The sequence below is a fragment of the Falco biarmicus genome, chromosome 3 (genome assembly GCF_023638135.1).
Source record: "Falco biarmicus isolate bFalBia1 chromosome 3, bFalBia1.pri, whole genome shotgun sequence".
NCBI classification, from domain to species: domain Eukaryota; kingdom Metazoa; phylum Chordata; class Aves; order Falconiformes; family Falconidae; genus Falco; species Falco biarmicus.
The window spans coordinates 35,260,380-35,286,509 of record NC_079290.1 but is presented as its reverse complement, the minus strand read 5'-3'; the positions used below and the strand labels follow the sequence as shown (position 1 = coordinate 35,286,509).

General features: G+C 35.5%; 1 protein-coding gene across 5 annotated transcripts in view; it reads left to right on the top strand.

The window, feature by feature from the left end:
• RALYL (RALY RNA binding protein like) overlaps nucleotides 1–26,130 on the top strand; it is a 401,162-nt gene that overhangs the window by 176,218 nt on the left and 198,814 nt on the right. For all 5 annotated transcript variants that reach the window (XM_056332687.1, XM_056332685.1, XM_056332686.1 and 2 more), the window contains one exon: nucleotides 17,225–17,503. In XM_056332687.1, coding sequence (XP_056188662.1) covers nucleotides 17,248–17,503 — 256 coding nt within the window. In that variant the 5' untranslated portion in view covers nucleotides 17,225–17,247. The remainder of the gene's footprint in view (nucleotides 1–17,224; nucleotides 17,504–26,130) is intronic.

Genomic DNA, 26,130 nt, shown 5'->3' with positions numbered 1-26,130 from the left:
AGATAGATGGTATGGAAACATGCTTTTCTATTTGTGGAAAAAGTTTGGATTACAGAAAATCATGACTAGATGTGGATCTCTTTCTTCACTCTTTACTTACTAAAGTGTAGGAAGAAGGCAAAAGCTGTGAAAGTATTTTTGGTAGCACTAACACCGAGAACCAGCAGATGATTTTTATACATATATGGCATGCTTTTATCAATGATGCTTTGTGAATCTGTTCATAACAGATTCCATCATCAAACTTAACTTATGATAATTTATAAAGTAGAACGTCATATTAACAGGGGTACAGAGGCAGAGGTAAATGTTTTTCTAGCATCTATGATACTTTAGGTAGACAAGTTAGTAAAAATGGCTTGGTTCCTGAGAAATCGAATACAATTTAAGACAGACATAGGTAATTCTATAAAAGTATGCACATGACCATTTGATAAGTCACCTTAACTGTAGGCCGAAAGTTACATTGTCTGCAGTAGAAGATATACAGTATTGTTTAAAAAAATCAGAGTAAATCATTGAACACATTTGAAATTGGTGCAAAATCTTTCTGAATAAACCCCACATTCTCTTAACCCGTGGAAATCAAAGGTTAAAAGTAAAAATATGATATAATAGCTTAGTAGCAATAAAAATACACTTTAGAAAGAATCTCTTTGAATTCTGTAAAGTGTTTCATAAAATTTGGTTAAATGGAGCCTGACAACTTCAGTCTTGCATTGCATATGCTGCTAGATACCTCAGCCTCGCTTACCAAGAAAGCTGAAGGAAGTTCTTTGTCTGCAACTGATATCTATACAAATAGATGATGTCTACAGCTTTCTTAGTAGGAACCCTGTGAGTTATAAAATCTTGGCAGATTCATCCAGCTCTCCCAAACGCAGATCTAATAAGGGCATCTCATTTGGTTTAATCATATTCTTTCTTTTTTTAGTCTGTCTAGACTATTTTAACAACCATAGAGTTGTACTTTGCTCATGGTGGGTAGCATGCTTCTATTTGCGGATGGTATTTCAGGTTAAGTTTCTAATTTGGAATGTACCAGAACTTGGATGCAAACATCTGTTTGACTTTGTGCTACAACACATTTTCCTGTATAAAATATGAAGTTAGAAACTAGCTACACCAGAATTAAAGACCTACTTTTCCCTTTCAGTTAGAAGAACTCTAACTGAAAAAGCAGTATGCCTTTCACTTGCAGAGGTGAATTGTAACACCTTGAATGAATCCCTGGAAAAAATCTATAAATGTCTATTTATGTGTATTAGATATAGATTATGATAGGATATTTTCAGATGTCAACATCACTTAAATATCAATATAAAATTATTGTATTGAGATAATTTATTAATATTATATATAATGGATTAAAAAACAATAAAGAAGTCTAATCTCATCCTATTTATCCTACACTTTACAGACCTAAAATATTTTTTAAAAAAACAACAACAAACAAACTGCAGGTACACTAGAAGGAATTGTTTCTGCAGATTTTACAAAGATAGAATGGTATATATACAGATAAGAAAGAATATTACACCCTATATTCCCACCCTCTCTGTGTTAGCTACCACCCTTCAAGTTGTCAGGAGTTGTTTCTCTGTTCTTAATTATAAATTTCAATTCCTACTTCCTACCACATTTCCCCAAAATAAGACCTTCCTGGGAAAAGGCATGTGGAAATAAGTTGTCATCGAAGTCTTCAGTATGTAAGGAAAAAAACTTCCTTTTCCAAAATGCCGTTGTTATTAATAATGGTACTTTCTACTTAATCCCACAGTATTTTGCTCTTCCAAATCCTTCAATATTTCAGGATTTCACATCAAGGAGATTAGAATATGCATTGTTTCTGAATACTTCAAACTGCCTTTCTTCCTAAACCAAGGACACAACTAAAGACATAGTTTCTACTGTTTTGAAGGTATTTATCTTCAATTCTCAGTCTATTTAAGTTCAGGTGGGGAATGAAGTTAGAGAGACATTAAAAAAAAGAACAGAGAAAGGAAATGTGACACACTTTCACAAAGCTCTGGTGATCAGAGAATAAATTTGAGTATAGGAGGTTCAGGATATTATATTTTTAAAGCTATTTTGCATGGCATTTAAAATTAAATAATGATTTCGCAAGCTAGTCTTAGAGGATAGTGTTTTCTCTGTCTGGGGAGATGTGCCAAGTTATGTCTCCTGTAAAGAATAGGACTTGTCTCAAGATTTTATGTTGTGGTTCTCTTTCCAACACAAGATCTGGAGGTGGAAGATAATTTTATACTTCCAATATATGAATGATTGACAGTGTTACATTAGATATTTTCCCATTTTTCTGTGGAACTTCTTGGAAGGATTGTCTTGGTAGCCAGAGACTGAACTGTGCAGGAACACTTCTAAATGTTTACGCTTTGCAAAGCAATTGTTCTTCTGGACAAGGTGATTTCAAATCTCTGCTTTAGCTATTGTAACTAGACTGCCTGTATTACTCATACTTTCATGCAGATTGATGTGTCCCTTCATACTCACGTCACATGCAGTCCAAAGGTGTAAGTTATACACCTGAGGATTTATAGGTCAGACAGCAACAAACAAAAGGAGAACAAGGTTTTTGACTCTGTCAAACATCTTTACTGTCCTTAGATCCTACTACCTGCACTTTAGTTTTTGCATTAGTCACAGCATTTCACAGGTCTCTGGTATACTGCTGCAGCAAGAAAAGCAGGAATTAGTGCATATCTACATAACTTATTGCTGTTCTGAAGAAGTGTGCCACACGGAACTGCTAATTCATCTGGGACTGGTAGTAAAGACCTCAGTTGCCACTGCCAAAAGAACTTCAGCATTTCAGAATGGGTGTCTTGTTCAAAGCATTTTCCAAATATTCAGAAGATGGGAAAATGCATCAAATAGTAAGTTGTTATCTTTAGATTACCAATATATAAAACCCATAGATGGCTGCAATTTTCCACTCTTTCTTAAATGCATTTCTTTACACTCTTTTTTATTATACCCTTTAGAGGAGCTGACAGACAGAGAAAAAATAGCTCAATAAAAACCACTGGAAACATCTAAGGAAATCACTTTTGAGAAATACTTATGTGGTGAAATTTCATCCAGATCCTTCCCCTAACCATGACAAACATTTTTGTTGTGAAGGTACTCTTCCTTTTATAGAAGCTGACAGCACTTTCCTTTATGTAAATATTAAAGAGAGTGGTGAAAGCCACATATTGATTAAAGTGAAAGAAATAAAGAAATAATGGACTAGTAACCATTTCCCCAAACACATTTTCTTCTTAACAGTCCTAGCTTTCTCAGCAATGAAAAATATAAAAATAGAACAGTAAAAAGCATTAAATCAATACCTTTTTGCTGTAAATATACGATAATTTTAAAAGTAAATTCTTATATAAATTGAAGGTGGACTACCTTAAAAGATCTGATTTACAGAAGTATCTGCGTTCCAATTTCTCTTCAAAATGTTACCTGTACCTATTGATCTGCCATTCTGGTTTTTAATTCCACAACATCAGGTAAATTTTTCCAATAATCAGGAGCTGAAAAACTTATCAGAACATCTGTAATCAACATGTAATCAGTTTTAGAGAAAACATGGCAAGGATGGATAACAATAATAAAGACTATTTTGAGTGGTACAATTTAATGATGACGACCATGATGTTACTCAGCCACAGCTTACACTTAAGAGTTAAAAATAATTCCAGTGATGATTTTCTTCAAAATGATTGATGTAACGTGTAAGAATTGACAAGCAGTTCATTTCTTACATGACAGTTCTCATCACTTACAGAAATGAGATACGTAGGAATTGGTGTTGTACTGCTAACAAAGCAGCTATAAGTTTTTGAAAAGGAATAAGATGCTCTTTAGTAGCATTTTTTTTTCCAAAAGAAATATAAGAGTACATAATCACATTAGGACAATAACTAACAATACTTGTGGAAATCAAGACTGTACGTTTTGTGCAATGTGGTTGGGCAACTGAGGCTTGCATGTTAAAAGATCAACGCTGAGTATGTTTTAGTTTCAAAATAATTAGTTTTGTCAAATAATTAATATTTGTTCACAAGAACGAGTTAAGCACATGCAGCATCACACATGTTGTAATTAGTTGGCATGATAAGGTAATATAGACTGAAAATAACCAATTTGAGTTGCCAAAGCTGATCACTTAAGCCAAGTGAAAAAACAAACAACTTTCTTCCATAGATTTCATACACACTTATAATTAACTTTGTCTGCTTCTGTGGTTTTTTTTATATTTGAGCTCTGAATAGCCAAGTTTCATTTGGTGTGAATGTTTTTGGACATTTATTTGAGAGCTTCCTGATCAAACTTGGTGGAAGAAACACACTAAAAGTCAATTGGAAGCAAACACTAATTTTTAACATACTCAATCAAATTAAATCTACATAAACTAGACAAAATTAAAGAATATTTAGAATATTTAATATTTAATTTCAAGTGCTATCAAAAATCTGTTTGCAACTGATCAGTTTTTACAGGAAAAAAATCCTTACATGCAAGCTGCTGAATAATAAAACTTAAAGTGCACATGTTCAGATTCATTTGAGGGGATAACATAAAAACAAGAGCAAAGCCCCTCTCCTTTCAATTTATACTCTTTCCTGTCCCAGTTAAGTCAAGGAAAGCTACACTGTGGTTTAAGCAGAGTTGCTTTAGTAATGAATCCTTCTAATAATATCATCCATTATACCAGAGGTTAGATATTAGGACAGCAAGAGCTATAGAAAAATCTTTACAGGGTGGAAAATTTGAGAGATAAATTATTCATTGTAAATTATTTGCTTTAACCTGTTTTTACTGCACGCCTATCAGATAATTTACAGCTCTACATCATGATGTCGGAGATTGAATATAATCAATAGAATGAATTATTTAAATGTAAGATTCATAGTGAGGTTTCTTTATGCTCAAATTTGTCCAGTCTCCTGTGATACAGGGGAGGTAATAAGAAGTATACTTATGTTAAACATTCTGCATTTTAATGATTTCTACTGAATTTTCTGAAACTTTTCTTTTCAGGCTTGTATTTTTTGGCTTAAAAATAAGTCATAATCCATTTTGCATTTTGAAAATGTAGTGGAAATGTTTTCCTTTTTCCTTTTGTACTTTCCCATATGTATCTACAGTGTGAAAAGAAAGAGAAAAAGCAATGTACTGTGTAGTCAGTGTTACTAGAATCATTCTTTTACAGTCTTTAAAAATGCTATGCAGCTTAAAGATCTAGTGCTGCTCCTTCTGAAGCACATTAAAAGGCAAAAATTCAGTTTAATTGCAGCTAAAATCCTACTTTTTTACCACTGGCTTTGGCAAGGCCACAGTTCCACTCAGAGTAGTCATACAGTCGTCTCTTGATAGAGTGACAGATTACGGTCACTTCAGGTGCTGCTGATCCCAGTGCTTACAGGACCATGTTCTTTTAGGTACAATATAGAGTAATAGCAAGTAAAAAAAAAAAACAAAAACAAAAAACCAAAAAAAAACCAAACAAAAAAAACCCCCACAACAAACCCCAAACAAACAAAAACGAACTTCTGATACAAATAAATTAGCCATTCACTGGAAAGGCCTATAGGAAGTGAAAACAAAAGCAGTGTGACAAACTTCATACCAGTGACGCTCTTCTAAGGTTGGGGAGGAGGAAAATCTGTAGTAAGGACTCAGGAGAATGGAAGAAACAAAGTGGACTTGAGTATGGAATAGTGTGGATGAACTTGAGCAGAGTAGGGTAGACATGAGAGGAAGCAGAGAATATATGAGACAGGTGTTATAGGAGTAAGGTGATGAAAATATGACATGATACAAGAAGTCAGTACAAGAAAAGAGAATGACACTTTAGACATATCTGAATATAAATTGATTGTTTTCTGAGCAGTCTCTTTGCAAAGGGTTAACCAAAACCAGGAATATGCAGCCAGCACCAAATTCTAAAGTGTTCAAATATACACAGTTTTGAATCCCAGAGGACAGGTTACCTGCTTACATTAAATCATTAGGTGCTGTCCTGGAAAATCACCATTTGCTCAAAAAACATACTGCTAGAAGACAGATGTTGACAATAGGTTTTGTATGGTTTCCATCAAAAAGCCTGTATTAATGTGGTTAATTAATGTTCAAATAATATTTTTAGGGAAATGTTTTTGGCATATTTCTATTTAATTCTGTTTGCTTAAATGAGTTTCTGAAAGAGCACTAAATAAATAAAAGAATTATCTGAGTAGGGGCTATTATTGGGTTTGGGCATCAGATGTCTGCTAGAGTAAAATCACAGCTTCCCAAAAACTTACTAGCATCCCAAAGTAAATTAAAATCTCACTTGTATCTACTTCCTGCAGCAAAAAGTTACTGATGAGACTACAAAGATTGAGAAATACTGGAAAAAAGTTTCTCATCCCATTTTTGTTTGGCTTTTCACAAAACGATGAAGAGGGAACAAGTAAGACTTTTTGTGTGCATATATAATACATTTTAAAGGAAAATTGGAATATGATTTTGGGTGTTCTCAGTGGTACGTGCACTATTTGAGCATACTGCTTTTAGCATGTTAAACTTTCTAGCAAATCTTTTTATATGATACGGGGCACAGTGTAGGAACTGCAGGTTTTGTGATCTCTCAGTAACAATGAAAATGTTACTATACTAAGTTTCGTTCAATTCCCTTGTCTCAGCACAGAACTGAAAAATAAACAGACAAATTAAAATTATTTTTGCATTAAAAGTGCCTAGTAAGACTTCAGCATGAAAATTCCCATAGATTTAACTACAGAGTAAATGTCCAGTTCTTTTGAAGATAGACTAGGAGGGAAATGTAGGGCGAAGACCCTGAAGCAGCCATGCAACAGTGATTGCTGAGAGCCAAGGCACACACTCAGGAGACCAGGAATGCACATTCTAATTTTCAGCAGCAGAGAACCAAATGAAGTTTTCCACTGTCCCAGAGAATGTCCTAAAATTGAACTATCCGTTAAAACACTGGGAAAGGTACCACAACTGGGGTTTCTGTCCTTAAAAGTCATCACAGAGGAAAATTACTAAGTAATCTCTGCAGGCAAGACAGGTCAAAAAATGAATTCAGGCAGATTTAAACATGCTCTGTAGATGAAGCCACTCAGTCTTAAAAAAAAATAAAGAAATTTCTGCAGAACATTAGACTACTTGTAAGCCTGAATGTCAGAATCTGAAGTGCAATTAAACTTCAGATGCATTCATGTTGAGTCGATAGAGGAAAAGAAGTTCTAGAGATGGCTTTGAATTTGTGTTTATAAAATGGTAGAAGCCCAGGAGAGTCTATGGACCTAGTTTATAAGGTTGCTTATGGTTGCATGACTGGGGGGGTGGGGGGTGGAAAGGAGCTGAAGTCAGATTCAAATACAAGGCTGACTTTAAGGCTTTAACAACCTCATCATTAGATCTGTACTCAGATTTTCTTGAAGTTTTTCCTCATCAGGTACCTATATAGTGCATATATGGGTGATGGAACTTTCATAATTCCTTGTGGAAAATTCCATTGTCACAGTGTGGATGCAATGAACTCCTCTAAGATTTATCCAGGAGAGGAATTTCAGATGTCTTGTTCCTATCCTTGGTGGTGAGAGTATCTCTTGTTTCTTGATTAAAAATAAAGTTTCCTTGTAACCTTAAAATTTGATATGTGCACATGAGATTCAGTGTGTGAAAAGATAGACTAGACTTTCTAGATAGACTAGAAAGTCAGTCAGTGTTTTGTGGTGAAAAACAAAGATATACCTTCAGTTTCTGAGTCAGGATGTACTGTATAGGCTAAGGAATAAAACCAAGGCTCTGCAGGGATGTGGCAGTCTATCACGTGTTGCCTGCACATGTGCTTGGGTTTTAAACATGCAATTCATGCATGACAGATACAAAAATATAGCGAGGCTGAATAAATGGGGTAAAAGAATGGGATGGATAAAGCAAAAGCACAATATGCCTGTGATTTACTGCATCATTTTGGGAAAGTTACCAGCTGAGCTAGAGTCAGACATCAGAATTACTCAGTTGTCCGTACTAGATTTTCTTCCCGTAAGTCAGATGCACAACATGGTCACCTGGCATAAATCCCCAAGACAGGCTTCTGAGAGGGACATTATGGAGTGAATACAACAGTAAATGTGATTCTAATTTGCCTGTGATTATGAAAGTCAAGTACACTTAAATACCTCTCTCCATTATGAAAGATCAAATAATTATTTTGATCAACTAATACATGAGATAAACTGGAAAAAATGCCCATGAACAGAAAATACAGAAAAAGACTTAGAAGTATACAGGTATAAGTGGTATGGACAGGAAAAACAAAGACATCACTGATCCTCAAAACAAAGTCCTATGTTTTCAATTAAACTGTATAGTTTCTATTAAACTTCCTAATGCCACAGCATTTTTGCAGTATTTTCAATTCTTTCATTTCATTCATGTAACGACTTGCTGAACTGGAATATCATCGGTATTATTGCCAGTTTCTGAAGAAAGAGGACAAGGTAGAGATATTAAGCGACTTGCTTAAGGCCTCTTATCAGGTCTCTACCAGAGCTAGGATTACAGTTCGGAAGTTTTTGACTTCTTGTTTGGTATTTGGCAGCCTAGACTGTGACATTCCTCAAATCCAATTTCAAATTTTTATAAAACAATAGAGGAAACATAGGGGAGCAAAATTCTAGTAAAAATAATGTTACTGAAAGTTTCCTCAGAGGCTTTAGTAGCATAAAATTAGCTGAAATAGTCCATCGATGAGTTCGTTATAGGGATCTCAGAAGAAATTAAGATTGGATGAGATTGGATGCTACTTCAAAAAAGCATGACAAATTTGTCAAAATAATCTTCTTCCCTTAAGAAAAAATTTGAAAAAATTATTCATATCCACCAAGCTATGTTTAATATCATGTGTCCCAAAAAACAGCTTAGTATATAACAGAGAAGGTTTGGAATGAGAACTCTGTTGTAGGGGAAACATCTAACATGGGTACCCTTAATAGACCTGGTTTTAAATAATGGCTTTGAATTGTAATGCATTAAAAAAAAAAATGCTGATTAAAATTTCAGAAGATGTTGTCATATGGGACTGTAAACTCCCTTGAGAGCAGAGAAAACTGGTGAAGTCTATTAGGATGGTTAGAAATATAAAAATGATAGTAGGAGACTGTCTCACTTGCCAAGGCTCATTTAATCCTCACAGTTATATGAAGCTGAAGAGAAAGCAAAAACACAGAGGAAGCAACACTGCCAAATGAGACCAAGCAACCCTAGAGTACATGAGATTAGCTTGAAATGTCATATGACAGCAAATATAGCTAAGATTGTTTTTAGGCAATCCATAGTGTCACCAAGTGAAGAGTGAGAGAGCAGTCCTGCACCTTTTACTGTCACTGTACCTAAAACTGAAGATTGAAAACAGATTTAGGCCATAGAAACTGTAGAAAAGTCAGAAATGCATTAAAAATTATTAAGAAGCTAGCAGGAATGACTGATGAGGGAAGATTAAAATAGCTTGCTGTATAAATGATAAATGATGACTTGGAGGAAATGAGATAGCTGGCTACAAATAGATCTGGTCAAAATATTAGAAGTGAAGGGGAAAGTCACCAAGTTTTGTTTGCCTTTTTCTTAAGAAAAGAATAAAAAATAAAATTGTTCAGTTTTATCTCCAGGAGCCTGATTGACAACACATAAAAGCAGCACATCCCAAAATGAAAAGCTTCCAATATTAGCTTCCTGGATAGACATATTCAACACATAGATCACAACTAAGACACGTTAAAGAAGAGTATGAATGTTGACCTTTATTTGTCTGTCTTATGTTAGTGTCAAAATATTGTGATTGTACTTTTTTTCCTGGAGATGTTTTAAAAGGTGTGAGGGGAAAATACCAGGTGTCCCATTCTGGAATTTGCTATGTTGTAACCTCAATGTCCATGTCTGTTCCCTGGAAAAGCGTATCTCTTGATGGGATTAGACAGTTAGGTAATGTAATATCTTTACCCTATTCCAGATTTCACTTAGAATCCCAAATAAGTCTTTATTTATTTATTTTATTTTTTTTTTAATCTCATTTTAGTATTTTCCCCCTGAATTTACTGTGCTGTTTACACAGCTATACTGGTATGTGCTATCACAGTTATTTTCTTATCTTAGCCAACAGGATTATGGTTTGATTTTGCAATTGATCAATAGAGAAAGCCTTGTATTTAAAAGGGATTAAATATGATGGGGGAAAGGGACCCATATCTGAGTGCTCATCGAATAATTTTATTAGGGAAATTTATTTCTTTACATGATTATGTAGGGCTATTTTCTATATCCTGAGAACAAAGAGCATATGAATGGGAGGGAAAATCCCTATAAATCTCCACTGACAGGTTTCATTTTCTTCTGCCTGTTTGGGTGGGAGAAGATCCTGGCACCATGAGCTAGTGCAGGTCAATAAGAAGTGATAATTTCTGTCCATTTGTACAGACTTAGACCTTATCCTCTTTCCTCTCCCTCCTTGGAGGTTGTGCTGCTCCTGAGACAGAGTGCATGTCTCCCCTGCAGTCTTTCAAATGTTTAAACAATTAACCCAAATGAATGTATTAGTGAAAGTATGTTATGATATTTGGCTGTATGGTGTTATTAATATCTAGTTATTTTTCCTTTTTTAAAAAATCAGACATATTTTATTCACCCTCCCAAAAGAGAGAGTATTTGTCTCTTTGAGAACAGTGTCAACAGATGAAGTGCGATCTATTACATCATTTTATTTTTTAGTCCTTTGTTTTCTACAAGATGTGGCATAGCAAGTATTGATGCGTTTTGTCATTTATACGGCTCCAGAAATCCCAGCTTAAAGGGAGCATTGTCTGTGTTATAGACATGATGTGTCAACACCTTCTTAAAAATAATTGAAAGGAAAACTTAAAGCTAATTCATAAAAATAAAACAAAAATAGAAAGGCAGGATATCTTGGGGAGAGAGAGGTGAAGCAGATTCTTTAACTTTAATGAGAACTGGAAAAGCCCAGAATATTTTGATGTGGATTTAACCAGCCATCTTATGAATAGCTTTTTTCTTTATTTGTGTGACCTAGAGATAGCAAGTCATTAAAAAAGAAATTAAATATAAAGAAGAAAGGATTTTCCAAGACAAAATATATTTTATCTGATAATGTTCTGTTCTCTCTCTTCCCTGCTTCCATCCCTCCCTCCCACCATGAAATATTCAATATTCTTAATTCCAACAGGTATGTAAAATTTTACAGGGATTTGTCAAGGACTGAATTTAACTGAGATAAAATAGTTTTTAATGACAGCTTATTAAAGGAATAACATTAATATTGAATTTTCTCCATTAATATTAGTACCAATGCAAGACAAATCTATGCTGATTTCACCCACAGAAGGACACTTGCAATATTTAAACACCTTAAATTTGTCTGCAACACTACAAAAGTATTAATGTTGTCACTGTTGTTAAAAAGTAGTTCAAAAGGAGAAAAATATATTATGGCCTTAATTTCTTTTAATATTTATTGATTCTTAAACCTTAAAGACACTAAACCACAGAAGAACTCAACTATTAAAGCAAGGTTTGAACCTTGATTGTTGCGAAAGTTCAGCTGTTAACTGAGACTGGATAACAGAAGGGCAGACACAAATTGCTTGGAAATGCTGAAGAGAGCACCATGTGTTTTGCAACCATGTGTTATAGTGCTGCATTTTGTCCATCTAAGGACCAATACGTGATGTTCAATATTTGCCAGACTGTCCATGTTCAGATTGACCCCCAAATATCCTAGCAATTAATTTTTCACAGGCTGTACTTTTTACTGTGGATTTCATTGTGGAGACAGACATCACAGTCTAACTATGTGTCTATTTAGGTCTTTTTCTGTCTTTCTTGGAAGGATTTTGTGATTATTAAATGTGTATAATGCATCTTACTATGCAAACTTCATTATTGTAAATAGTAAAAATCAAGATTTGGAATTTAATGGTGCTTAGATAAGCTACTGATTATGGGAATTTTCAAACTTAGAAATCTTTATCCATAGAATGAGTCTTTTGCTATCACATAGATATAGTACAAAGTGTTGATTTCCTGACTCAGCTCTACACATGATCTCAAACGGATTTTTTTTGAGGGGGGGGTTGGGTGTGTGTGTGTGGGGGTGGTGGTGAAAGTGTGTTTCATTTTTCCTAATATTTTCTTTGAAAACATAATGAGTACATAGAAATTTTATATTAAATTGCTCTCCATGTAAGTGACATGTTTCTAATGTCTTTTCAGAAAACATTGAAGTGTTCAAATATTATCAGTTTACTTGTTTCAGTTTTTCCTCAATAGACTCTAATTTTTCCTGAAGTCACTGCAAGTAATATTTAGTTCATTCAAAGATATAGGGTTTTTCTATTTGCTTAAAAAAAACCCAAGTGTTTTATTTACAGAAGAAAATAGCTCCAAGATAAAAGCACATAAATATGTAGAAACTCCTCTAAGTATTACCAAACTTGTTGGACACAAATCCTTTAAAAGTGAAAGTAAGTACAGATCTTATAAAAAAAACAACAAACCAAGCCCCTAAACCATCAATATAAATTTTTCCTAACTTCTTTTAAAGATATTTATTTTAAAATAAAATATCTTCTTTTAAAGATATTAATTCTAACAGAATTCTTACACATCAGCCTCATTGTTTATTCTGCATAGGAAAATGCATAATAATAATTTCAGAGACAAGTTAGCAGTATTCAGTAGAAATTTAATTTGGCTGATGAATTCCAATCAGTCTTTTAAGATGAGAAACAGTTGTACAACTAGGAAGATGCTGAAGTGAATTGCTCTCAAAATCCCTTTAAACAGCTTAAGTCCTCAAGTCTCCATATGTCCCAAGTTGTTTTGCAGTTTGACCAAAATACTGCCTCTTCAAAGATAAATTTTGAATTTTGCGGTGAAGAGTCATTGGTAGAATGTGTAAGCAGCACAGGAAGCAGAGATCCAACAAGACTATCATAGTTCCTTCTTGCCTCTACCCTTCCAAAGAATTGACTTGGAGTTACTGGGATGTAGAATTTGACAATTTGTTGCCTTTCCCTTTGCTTCAAGTCCTGTGCTCTTCCTTGCACTGGGCCACAGCACAACTGTAAAAGGGATCATTGTCTTCACTATTCTGGAGTTAAGCACAGCATCGTAGCAGGAACATCTATGAAATGGGAGATGTGGGTTCAAACCTTCATCTTATGGACTGAAGATGAGTTTCATAGCCACAAAACAATGCTTTGTCATGCTTAACCAAACGTTGTCAGAAAATGCTGGAAAAGTGAGGGAGGCCAGGGCTTAAAATCTGTCCCCCTTTTCAGCACTTAGACAAATCTAAGCTTAAGTTTAGATTTGTCCCATGTGTGTGCTGGACAATAGGAACCACATTTCAGTAATTTCCATTTTCATTCTTGTTTAACATGTTAGAAATTTTAATGTTTAAAGCAAATTTGTAAACTTTATTCTTTGAATCAGAGATCTATGTAATAATAGAAATGGTCTAATTTATAACTTCTGTGTTCAAGTACACAAAGAACTAGTTAGTTCTGGGTAGAATAATTAAATCAGCAACAGCATAAAACAATGCTGTGTATCAGGGGTCCTCAAACTATGGCCCCCCAGGGTCCTCAATCCAGCCCCCGGTATTTACAGAACCCCCCCGCCGGGGGTTGGGGGGGGAAACCAAGCAGCCGCAGATGACTGCCTGCCACTGCATCCGCGTGCCGGCCCCCTGGATAAAAAGTTTGAGGGCCCCTGCTGTATATAATGAAGTGTATTGAATAAGTAAGCATGATGAAGTGTATTGACAGCTAGATATTATTCACAATGCATTTCCTAAAATATATGTTTGGCATATAGGGGATATTTATTACTAGCAAGGGTCGCTGCAATAATAGGAAATTAGCAAGATACCCTATTAAAGGCTGCAAGGATATGAGATGATTTCAGATACATTTCTCTCACTGCTTCATTTATTCTGCAGTTGTATGAGTTACAATGTTTGTCATTTTACTGATAGCTCCAAGACAGGTATAATTCAGTATTCACAGATGCATATTGTAAGTAAGGTGTAAGACCTACCATAAGTTCTTTCTTATTGTAATGAAGATCCCATGTACCTTTGATTTTCATTAAATATTCACAATAGTATTGTATGTTGACCAGCAAGGCAATCAAATCTCAATTATTCACGTTGGTATTATTCTCACCCTTTGAATTTCTGCAGCACGTTTTCCTGACTGCTCATTTGAATATGAGAGAACCCACTAGACAACTACTTTTCTTTGTGTTATTAAAACATTGCAAATTTGCATTGCAAAGAACAACTACAAGAGAGAAACATTCAATGTCCTATTCAAAGTCTATTTAAATCACTGCATAGCAAAACTGGGAAAAAAAATATAATGAAGATTTTTATGACATGAAGAAAGGAATAGTTCCCTAAATCCCATGTTAAATGACTAAACAATACAGGAAATATAGCATGCAGTACTCTGTGTTTTGAAAACAGTTGTGATGGCAATAATTAAAAGAGTTTTGTTGCGTATAATTTTCATGCAAGTCTTTTCTAAGCAGAAGATTTTCTGTAGATTGTGTCCCCTTGTTATTTTTATTATTAGTGCGTCAGTTGTACCCAAAATGTACCAGCCGAGGTGCCATCCTTGTGTGATGTGCTGTATAAAAATACACATAGAGACAGATGAGTCAAAAAAAAGCAAGTCTGAAGTCTAAAAAGTGGAAACAGAGGCACAAAAAAAGTGTCTTGCTGAGAGTCATAAGCGGGCGAGTGGAAGAGACAAGCCTACCAGCCAAGTCCACTACTTCCTGGACCAGTAGTCTTACTTGTGAGACACTACCTCTGTGAGTTTAGTAAAATCAGTTCAGCTACACAGCTGATAAATGTAACAGAAAACATTAACAAAATGTTAAGAATTATGTAATAATATAGATATAGCTTTTTTTCTGGATGTTCTCAAAGACGAACACAATACTGTCCATGTCAAGTTTTCCCAACAGAAGTGCTATTTGCACAGTGAAGTGGTGTGTGTCCTGGAACCACAAGGGATACCAGTGGTTCCCTGTTCACCAGCTACTTGACTGCAATAACATTTTATGCCTAGCTACTCTACCATGTTACCTCATCAGTCTGGGTCATTAGGGCTTTTGAAGCTAACACGGCTATGCTATTGTCACTTTGACTTCTGTGTAAATACAGGTATATCTAAGATGGGTTTAGACTTGCTAGCTCCCAGATAATATCAGCAGTCTATTTAATGCCAATATGGATCTCAATGTCCATTATATTTATGTTTTACAGGTGGTTTGTCTTCAAACTGTTATGGTACCAAGCCTACTATTACAACTGCTCACAATACGCAGGTTAACTATATATAGATGTGATTTCAACACACATGATCTGCACAGCTACCTAGAAATATACACTATTGAGTCTGTGATATGATAAAGCTAAGAGGCTTTTGGTCAAGGCGGTTTTCCTGGTTTTCCATGATGAATGTTGTGCATGTATACAGTATCTTATGTTCCCAGAATGTATTTAAAATCGATAAACTTACAGGAAAACATATTTTTTCTAGTTTTCTACAATATTTTCTCTAAATGTTGCGCTATGAAGGAAGCTGTCATATTAAGTTGTTAAACAAGTGAAAGCTATTTGACTGATAGCCCCATTGCTTGCATTCATTTAACACAGCAGACTGTTTGCCAGGACTCAGCCCACATGGCTCCTTTGTGTGTTCTTGCCTGAAGGGTGGGGGTTTGGATCCTGTGTGCTGGAGATGGTCAAAGTGCCCATGGCTGCGGCTGCGGCTGTTTTGTTCACCAGGAATTGTGCAGAGTTCAGTGACAATGGTTTCTTTTTTCATCAGTCTAGCTTAATATATGGTAGCTATTGATTTAAAATATGAAACTTCTGCTAGTCAGTGTCAAGCTTTACTCCAGAATAGAAGTCATTATTCCTTTTCATCTTGAGAAATGAACTGAGCTTTAACTGCGAGCAGTATTTAACTGCATTCTCTTCTTGCCTGAGCTGTTACTGTGATATGATCAAAAGTATGAACAGGTTAAAAAATAGTAACATAATTCTTAGCTGTAAGACGTGGCCTATATTTGACTGCTGTCTTAGTGACCTCCTTCTTACAAAATGTTTTCACCATGTAGAGGTATGCATATTTTTGGCATTTCTGTTGTCTAATATAGCTAAAGAAAACCCAGCAGCAACATGGGACAACTTCTTTCATTTCATCTCCATCTAAGTAAATTGATGTAAATTAAGGAAACCTGCTGGCAGGTGGAATTTGCATATATATTAAGAAAAATCAGGTGCACTTCGGAAGTGTGAGGTTAGATGAACATAAGAAGTAATTTGTTTTGTTTTCTTTTGCCAAATCTTTCCCAGGAATAGTGTGGATATTTCCATTTGAGATATGTCAGGATGTATTTAGATTAGTGACCTTAAAGGAAAAAGCAAAGCAGCAAGCAAATCCGTGTCCTGTAACTAAGCAAGGTTTTTTTCAAACTATTTAATTCTAGCAACATAAGCCACTGTCTCTTTTTTTTTTTTTTTTTTTGTACTGAATTAATAGGGAAAATTGTTCTGATAGAAACATATTGATTGCAGTAAAGAACTGTATGTTACGTGCCCTGCACTCTCACAGTAGTCAACGATATTTAACTGTTAAGAAGTGTGCTCTGGCTAACACTCACCAAACAAAAGCAGAGTTGTCTTTCATTTTTAGAGTTTGTTCTCTGCATGGCCTTGAATGTTCATTTATTTGACGTAAGATAATGATTCATTCTCTTGCTTTGCAGTTTCTAGACAGCCAGGTACTTAAAAAGTCAATACTGAATTTCTAAGCAAAAATCCACATATGATTACAGTAAGCTCCAGTACCACAGCATTACATTAAAAGATATATTGTTATATTTTATATCTATAAAAGTAAGAAGTTTTAACTTGACTTATGAACAGTATTTTAAAATGTGCTACCTTGGTTTATTGATAATAATTTTTAGAGAGTATAACTCTTCCGAGTCTAGATTCAACCTAAGTGGAAAATGAAAAGTGAATTACAGTGGGGAAAATCACCTAAGTCAGGAGAATCTGCATGTTTGAAACATAATTCTTCTTTGTTCTTTATTTAAGGGCTAAAGCCAAGTGATCCAACCATGACTGGCAAAACACAGACCAGCAACGTCACCAATAAGAATGACCCAAAGTCCATCAACTCCAGAGTCTTCATCGGCAATCTGAATACAGCCATTGTCAAAAAAGGTGACATCGAAGCAATCTTTGCAAAGTATGGGAAAATAGTTGGCTGCTCAGTGCACAAAGGTTATGCATTTGTACAGTACATGAGTGAGAGGCACGCAAGGGCTGCAGTGGCGGGAGAGAATGCCAGGATCATTGCAGGGCAGCCACTAGGTAAGGGCTTGTTCATATCATTAAATATAGTTTTCTCTTTCATTTCTGTTTGAAATACCATCTGCTGCTGGTGCCTTGGGGACTAGTAAGTTTGTTTTGCCATTGTTCCATCTAAATGCCTTTCCAGGATGTTGGATCTGGCAGAATTTTCAGAGTGTTAGATGTTACCTAGATATTATGAAATATTTAGTGCTATAAGCTGCTGATTTATTAAATGTCTCACTTCTGACTGCTTTATACTTCTCTATGTAATCCCATTGCAGTGAACATGATTACTCGTGAGGAAAATACAAGTATTTTCTCTTAGACTCTAGTTAGTAAATTTAATGTAATATAACAAGACTTATCTAGTAGATGTCATTACCTTGCATTTAATGAGTCCAAAATAATATACAGCCCAGTGGTCTGCCAGATATTATACAGAAGCAAAAGAATGAGTTTTGTAAGACCTTGAAATTGTACCAAATCAAACCATAGTGCTGTTATTCATTTGGAGAAGTTTATTATTAAATCTTAGGTTGACGTTATTCCCACATAATGTTGCAGATGCTGTTCATCTGAACTCAAATTTTTTTTAAAAAAAGTGTAATATTTTTGTTTTCTAGTACTTTGTCATGAACACTTACGTAAGATCTGGTTGTTTCTTATTGCAAGTATTACCTCTGCAAGCTATTTGCAATTAGATATAGAGGCTGTCAATGATAAAATCATCTGGAGCACAATACTAACTCCATCTGTCATATATATAGTAATGATGGATAGTACAGCAAGATGTTTGGTAGGAGCCAGAGATCTTTCACTAGACCTCTGAACTATATTGCTCAGATCTAAACCCATGTGCTAACAGTTATGTCAGTTGAAAAGGTGAAGTGTAGCTAGTGCTTTGGCTGTAACAAATCATAAAGAATGGATATGGCTTATTCATTTTCAGTTTATCAGGCTGTGGAAATCTATTTTTCTGATTATTTGTAAAAATTGAAACATTTGTATTAGATGGGTTGCTGTTTAGTACGGTTGCTCAACAATATTTCAAGTTTTATAACCCCTGTATTTTGGGTTCAAAAGAAAACCAGATTAAAGAATTCCAACTACACTTTAGGGGAGATTATGACTTTTTTAGGAAAAGCTATATATATGAGTGAAATAAAGAACTGAAGTGGTAAGAGCAAGTAAGCAAAGTCAGTCTGTGGGATGGCATTATTAGTAGTTTCCTGGAGCGGTAATCTCAGAGCAATAGGCCATGTAATGCCATCAGTGCATTATTTACAGCTCCTTGCACGCTGGCCTGACCATATTTTTTAAACTGTGTTTTCCTAAGGCAACAGATCTGTTATTACTATGACTACTGTTGCTAGTCTTTTAGTATTTCTTGTGGCATCTATAATATGCCAAGTGTTTTGTACAAAGAGATGCCCTTGCTCTACTCAGAGTACTTTTGTGCTTTGTATAGAAGGTAAGTGAAGTTGTAAAAGAACTTAAGGGCAAATAATTACATGATTTGTTCAAACCTGATAATAATAACAGAAATTTTATTTGATATTAAGTTTCAACTGTATAATCTTAAAATACTGTGATTATTCTGCAGTCTTGTGGTGGCGTATTTCATGCTTCAATTCCTGATGTATCAAAGAATATAAAGAATAAGTAAGGTGAATTTGGGTTTTTTTTAGCTGTTCCAAACCTCATTTACTCTTTCTGTATATGAAATACAGTTGTCATCGGTATTGTTTGACAAAGAAAATTACTTTGTAAAACTGGTACTTCCCGTTAGACAAACTGTTTCTAGGAATTCTTTTTATTGGCAGTGGACATTAGCAGTCACCTCAGAATAATGAGGGGGCAATAGATAAAATCAGCTTGGCATTATGACCCAGAAGAATAACTTATGTGAAAACTTTGCATTTGAATGGAAGGAAGTAACAGGTAGACTCATTACTGTGAAACTACTTACTGAAGTATGACCTTGTTCTCTGTCATGAGAACCTTGCATTCTGGAATAAACAGAACACATGATTTTATACAACAGTCAAGGTATTGAAAGGGGACAAGAAAGGCCTTTTACAGATGTACAAATAAACTTGATTAGCATAGCGGAATTTTCCTTTAAATGGAATTACAATATGTTAGTAATATAATGAGGGCTGGATGGTAGTCAGTGGTGGAAAAAGGAATATTTGAAAAAGATTATCCCATAGTATATGCCTGATACTACTATGCACCCTAGTACTCAGTACCTCACAAAAGAAGGAATAATTTAATTTAGACTGCATTATTAATCTGCATTAGTTCTTTCATAGTTTAGGCAAAATAACCATTTATGTTAGTTCCTGTCTTCTATGGAGTCCTGCCATTCAAAATTATGATAACCTCTACAGCAGCTTTACCCATGAGTCAGAAACTGTTCACCTGTATGTAACAGAAATTAAAGATTCAACCTGTAAATTCCTCTAACTGTATCAGTGCTTCACAATTCACTGAAGATACTGTATAAATGTTTCTTCTGAGGTGTTAGGCTCCATAGGCATGTAACAAGGCATTTAGTTTAACAAATTCCTCAGAGGTAAAAATCTTAAGCATTGGCAGTGCCCTCAGCCTTGCCAGATTCCTGTGGGTCATTATAATTGGCCTGCTGGTCTTCTCGGACAACTCTCAAGCTCCTACTGATGTGTTTGGTGGCCAGTGGCGTGTAATGGCTATGCCGTGGATATTGTAACTTCAGGGAAATGGATTTCATGAGCTATGTGATTATTTCCAAGTTTTCTGTTCCATGAAGTGCCACATGCTCTAAAAAGCTGTGGGGAAGAAATCATAAAGGAACACAGAAAAACATGCTCAAGAAACGTATTTGTATTATTGTAAAGCTCAGTGTAGCTTCTTGAAGTGGTATTATATCTTCATGGAAACAGCATGTTTGCCTGCCCACAGGGCAGGGACAGGTCGGTATTCAGCACAGAAGTCTGCTTTACAATGATTATTTTGTGAATTTCTTCAGGCTGGAGTCAAAAAAATGTTCAGATTGGTCTAGGACAGAACTGCACGTTCCCTTTTGTGGGCACATACTCACATAATCCCCTCTGCTTTATCACCTCAAAAATTTTTCATCCATTTAAACACATCTATGAGTTAGCAAATATTTGCCCATATTTGCCTCCTGGCCAAACAGGGCAAAGAGACAGGGTGAATAAGAATTATTCTGAGGAAATATGGAGTCTGTCTGTGAGCTTTACCAAGGGTAATTTCACTGCTCTGTGGTGAGAGGAAGACTAGACACCTGCTGGCTCCAAAGCAAATGGTGCAAGTCCCTTGTTGCAGCTGTGGGCTGAGGAGCGGGCTGCAGCAAGAATGAAACTTTTGGTTACATGATGGAGAATACAGTTCTTCACTTTGTATTTTCTCCTGCCTCTGAAGTTCTTCACAAGGGTCACAGCAATGCTATTTAATTTAGTTATCCATTCCAGCCCATATGAATTCCATGAAGCCAAATACCACATAAAAGGCATTTAATGTTCAGTCACTTTATATTATATATTCTTGTTTACTTTACACATTTGGCAAATATATGTAATAACTTCCATTTAAAATTCTAGTACAGTTATCATAGCAACTTCTACATAATAATGTCCCTTTGATTTGCCTGGTTTATAGCTCATAGCCCTATATTTTATAATTATATGACCTAATGTTTTTCCTCTTTCACACATATTTTAAAACCAACATAATTCCTTTAACCTCAGAATATGTTTTCATTTTCACCAGAATAAGACACCTCACACGCACATGCTGTAAGGCTAGTACTTTTGGTCTCTTCTGTTGCTTTCATTAAGACACCATGGAATTTCATTCTTGGATGCTAAGAAAAAGCAAAAAATATCACAGGACCAAGATTATGAAAGACACTAGTTCTTCAGTTGATGCCCTTTTAAACTAATAAATTAGTTCCACTGTAGCTTCAATCCTGTTTTGTTGCTGTAAGTATTATTCACGTACGTCTGCCTTCAGGTCTAAATTAGATCCAGTCTCTGAGTACCAAGTGAGTGCATATTGACATGTAGCCTAAGGTAAGATGGTGGTTGCAGATAATTATTTTGGGTGACATACTCTATTGCACATCCTTTTGAGAAGCACAGAAACCCTGCAGGGGCTTTCTAAACGATGACTACCCAGTAGAAAACATCCAAGGAGAAGAGCAGGTAATAAAGAGAGACTTTAGAGAGACTCAACATGTATGTCTGTTGTAAATTGAATTGATGTGACAATAGGGCTGTTTTTCCTTTTGTTTCCCTTGTCTCTACTCAAAACAGATCTTCGCTATTTTATATTTGTAATGTTAACCAACGCTGAGAGCCTTTAACTTCATATTTGCAGAACTAGGACTATCCAGAGTGAATCAATTTTTCACTTCAATCTAAAATCCAGACAGCATTAATCACATCATGAATGTTTGTATCTAAAAAAGAATAAATACTTAGGCTGCTTTAGTGAACTTGTTTGTGAAAAATGCACTTTGGCTTGAAAAATGATACATTTATCCAAATTTTCTTAGTGACTAAGCTTTCTTTAAACCGATGGTACATTAAGAAAGGAAATGCAAAACTGAATTAGAGATTATTCAGTTTTAACTTTGTCATCAGCCTTTAGTCAGTAGCATGCAAGTACAACAACCACTCATTTGTACAAACATAACTCATGGCTTATTGAAGCAATCTTGTTACTCTTACCCATCTACCTCCAGCTACCATAATGGCCCTATATACCTGTGAGGGATAACAGGAAAGCAATGCTATATTGTTTTAAAGTGTATAGGGGAGGGGCAAGTGGAAAGGTTTCTTATTTTGTTTCTGGCAAGTCTATAAAGACTTGAGTTGTAACACAGGTCAAAACATTCTAGGCAAGGACACTGGCTTTCTTAGAGAAACCCCAGATGGTACTGATACAATGAAAAGGTGCCAATGTTTTGGCATTATAACATGTGTCTTAATGAGACATTAAAATAGAATATATTACATACATTTAAATGATTCTACATTCAAACTATATTTCAAGCCTTCTACTTTTTAAGAGATTGGATATTGCATGTTCATTTTTTTTCTGTTCTATTACTAGAACAGAAAGGGCAATACATTTCATAGAAAGTTCTTTGTCCTGTCATAACTTTTCCAGATGCACATTCTAATGTTTTGTACTTATCAGCATTGCAGCATGAGTAAATAATCTAAGAACTGTAACTCAGTATCATGGTTTAATCCCAGCCAGCAACTAAGTACCACAAATCAGCTTTCTCTCACACACACACACACAGTGGGGTGGGGTGGAGAACTGGAAGAAAGGTAAAACTCATGAGCTGAGACAAACACACTTTAATAATTGAAATAAAGTTTTTAAAATACTACAGCTAATAATAATGAAAAAGGAGATATAAAAAGAGAAAGAGACATAAAACTCAAGAGGAAAAAAAAAAAACCAACCACAAAAAAGCCAAGTAGTGCACAGTACAATTGCTCACTATCCATATAGTATAGAATGTCCCTTTGGCCAGTTTGGGCCGTGTACCCTCCTGACTTCTTGTGCCCCTCCAGCCCCCTTGCTGGCAGGGCTTCAGAAGCTGAAAAGTCCTTGACCTAGTATAAACATGAGTTAGCAACAACTGAAAACATCAGTGTGTTACCAACATTGTTCTCACACTGAATCCAAAATACAGCACTCTATCAACTACTAGGAAGAAAATAAACTCTATCCCAGCTGACACCAGGACACTGAGTAATATTCATGTAATTAGTTCTCCAAGTGAGGCTTAGACAGCAAGGTATTTAAGTTCTGATAAGCCATAATAACTATATATTGTATGGTTTTCAATAATTGTACCTCAAAGCATATTGTGTTCTTCTAGTATAATACTCCATTTTTTTCTGAATACTGTTCAACAAAAGCAAAAAAACACTTTTGAAATGCTGTATAAGGACTTGTTATTATCATGTAAGTTTAAACAAAAACCAAAAAAAAAGTAAAAAAGCAAATACTTGAATCAGAAGAAAATATTTATCCATAAACCCGTAAAACCTGTAGGATGTCATAGATGTTGGCTTATTGTGGGTATGACCTTCACATTTGCTGAACTCATAACTATTTGCTGAATACTTCCTCAAATGTGATCAATTACTATTGTAAAATAGCTATCAATGTCAAGGCCAGGTTTTGAGAAAGTTTATTTGATCCAATATTTTTTGTGTTGAACAAAATATAGAGTAATGCTAAAGAATAAATTTAAATACCAAGTGGTATTCTTAGAAAAGAAACAAAACAAACAAACAAACCCCACAAGCATTAGGTATATGTAGTCATGATGAAAGTAGTGCCTTCAGTGTCTCAGGAACCCAGAGTGAAACTAAGGCTGGAAACGTTGACCTGTGCTGTCTTTATTAAAAAGTTTCCCACTAAATCATGTCTTAGTAAATGTCCTCTTCATCTATCCCTCAGGTATGAACAGAGTATTACAGAACTTCAGAAAAATTATTGATTAACATTCCACAGCTTTGTTTGGAGGTTGTTAAATTTTACCTAGCAGAACTGACTCTTTACTCCTATTTCAATCTGTTTCTATATTTGGGAACCAGGGTAATCCTGTTTCAGCCTACCCCTGCATGCAGGAACAGGGACCTTCTCTAAATCTCATAGGTCTCCACCTTCTTGTTGCCTACCCATGCCCTTGTGGTCATATGTAACAGCAGAAACTAGTGTTAAGTCTCACTGTAGGAGACCTTGGATACAACCACTGATCATTGCTTATAGGGATATTCTGATATTGGATGATTCCTGTATGTCCATCCGATTACATGTTTCAGTGTCTCCCAATATTATTATACCTTCTATTGTTGCATCAGTAATGTTCATTGTGGGTATAGTCTACAACTATAGCAGCAGACTATGCTACAGCAGTATAACTCAATTGTCTTGCCTTATGCTCTTAAACCCAAAAAGGTGATTAACTCTTGTCACTCCATAGCACTGCTTGTTGTGCATTTTAAAAATTTTCTCATTCTATAGTCACATTGATGGGAACCATTTCAGGCACTATTCATGCATATAAAGCAACTCAGATAAAGGAAGGAAGAGTTATTTTTAACAATCATCAGCATCAGCAGTTCAGGACAGGATACCATTGCACAATTGATGTATGCCTGTTCCAGAAGAGTAGGCTGAATGTTTCATCACATAACAAAAATCTGTATTTTAATGGAATGGCCCATTTAATTAGGTTGAGAATACCTAGAAAAAGAATGAGTGAGTTTTACTCCCATATCTTACAAAATGATCTATTTATCTCTTACTGGGACTTGGTCACTCTAACTCACTATGAAACCTGAAACTACAATTTAGATCTGACTTCCTGGCAGAACTAAAGTTTTTTCAAGTTCAGAAAAGTACGAAGTGCATGTTAAGAAAATAGTTTAGCTATCAGGTGAACTCATGAGAGCAAAGCTTTCCTTTTTGATTACTTGAGTGTAGAGGAATTATAAAGGAATGAAGGCGGGTTAATTAACGTTGATAATATACAGCTGTGGGCTGGCTTCAGGGGCGGTGGGTTGGCTGACGTGGATAATGTGCATCTGTGGCTGGTTCCTGCTAAGTAGTTAAAGAGCTCTAAGGGTATGGGAGAGGAGTACTGGATGAAGAGAGACCTGGAAGAAACAGAGGGAGGACAGACAATGCCCTGGATGTAGGAGAGATGAGGAGAGGCTGGCTGGAAAAGGAGCCTGGAGAAGGAAGATTCCAGACACAGCAGAGGCAAGAAGCAGTGTGGACTGGCCTGAAGAGGGTGAAGAAACATCACAGACAGCAGATGAACTTTTGAAACCTTGCAGGGGATTGGTGGCTGTGCTGAGGCAAGGTGCAGGAGCTACTTATTGATGTTAACCTGGTATGTGATGGTAAAAGCCTTGTTGCAGTCAGCTAGTTTTGATAGTGTAACAGTTGGGGTCTCCTGTGAAATTCTTCATATATTAAACTATGATAAACTGAAACTTGCAAAGTTGTGCTTTGCACAAGGTTTCGCAATCTGAACAGCCTTATGTCAGCTCATGCAAGTGTTAAGTATTTCCTCCATCATAATGCAAAGAATAATGCTCTGATTGCTTGCATCAGCAGGTGTTATTGTAAGAAAAACTTTCCTTCAAGGCTGTGTACAGGCGCATATTAGCATTCACTTAGTTTTCTGAATGGCCAGCTTATCCTTAAAATGATGGACAAGTTGTTATTATGGGATCTTTCTTTGTCCTTCTCTGCTTCTTGACATGTCTGTATATAGCACTGGGTCTCATCTGCATTAAATGCTGCTTTTTTTCATCATTTTATCCTAGGGTTTCAAAACATAGAATTATAGAATTATTTAGGTTGGAAAAGACCTTTGAAATCATCAAGCTCAGCTGTTAACTCAGGACTGCCAAGTCCACCACTAAACCATGTCACTAAGCACCGCATCTGTGTGTTTTTTAAATACCGCCAAGGATGGTGTTTTTACTACACGCCTAGACAGCCTGTTTAATATCTTGACCACCCTTCCAGTGAAAAAAATTTCCCAATATCCAATCTAAACCTCCCCTGGCACAACTTGAAGCTGTTTTCTCTTGTCC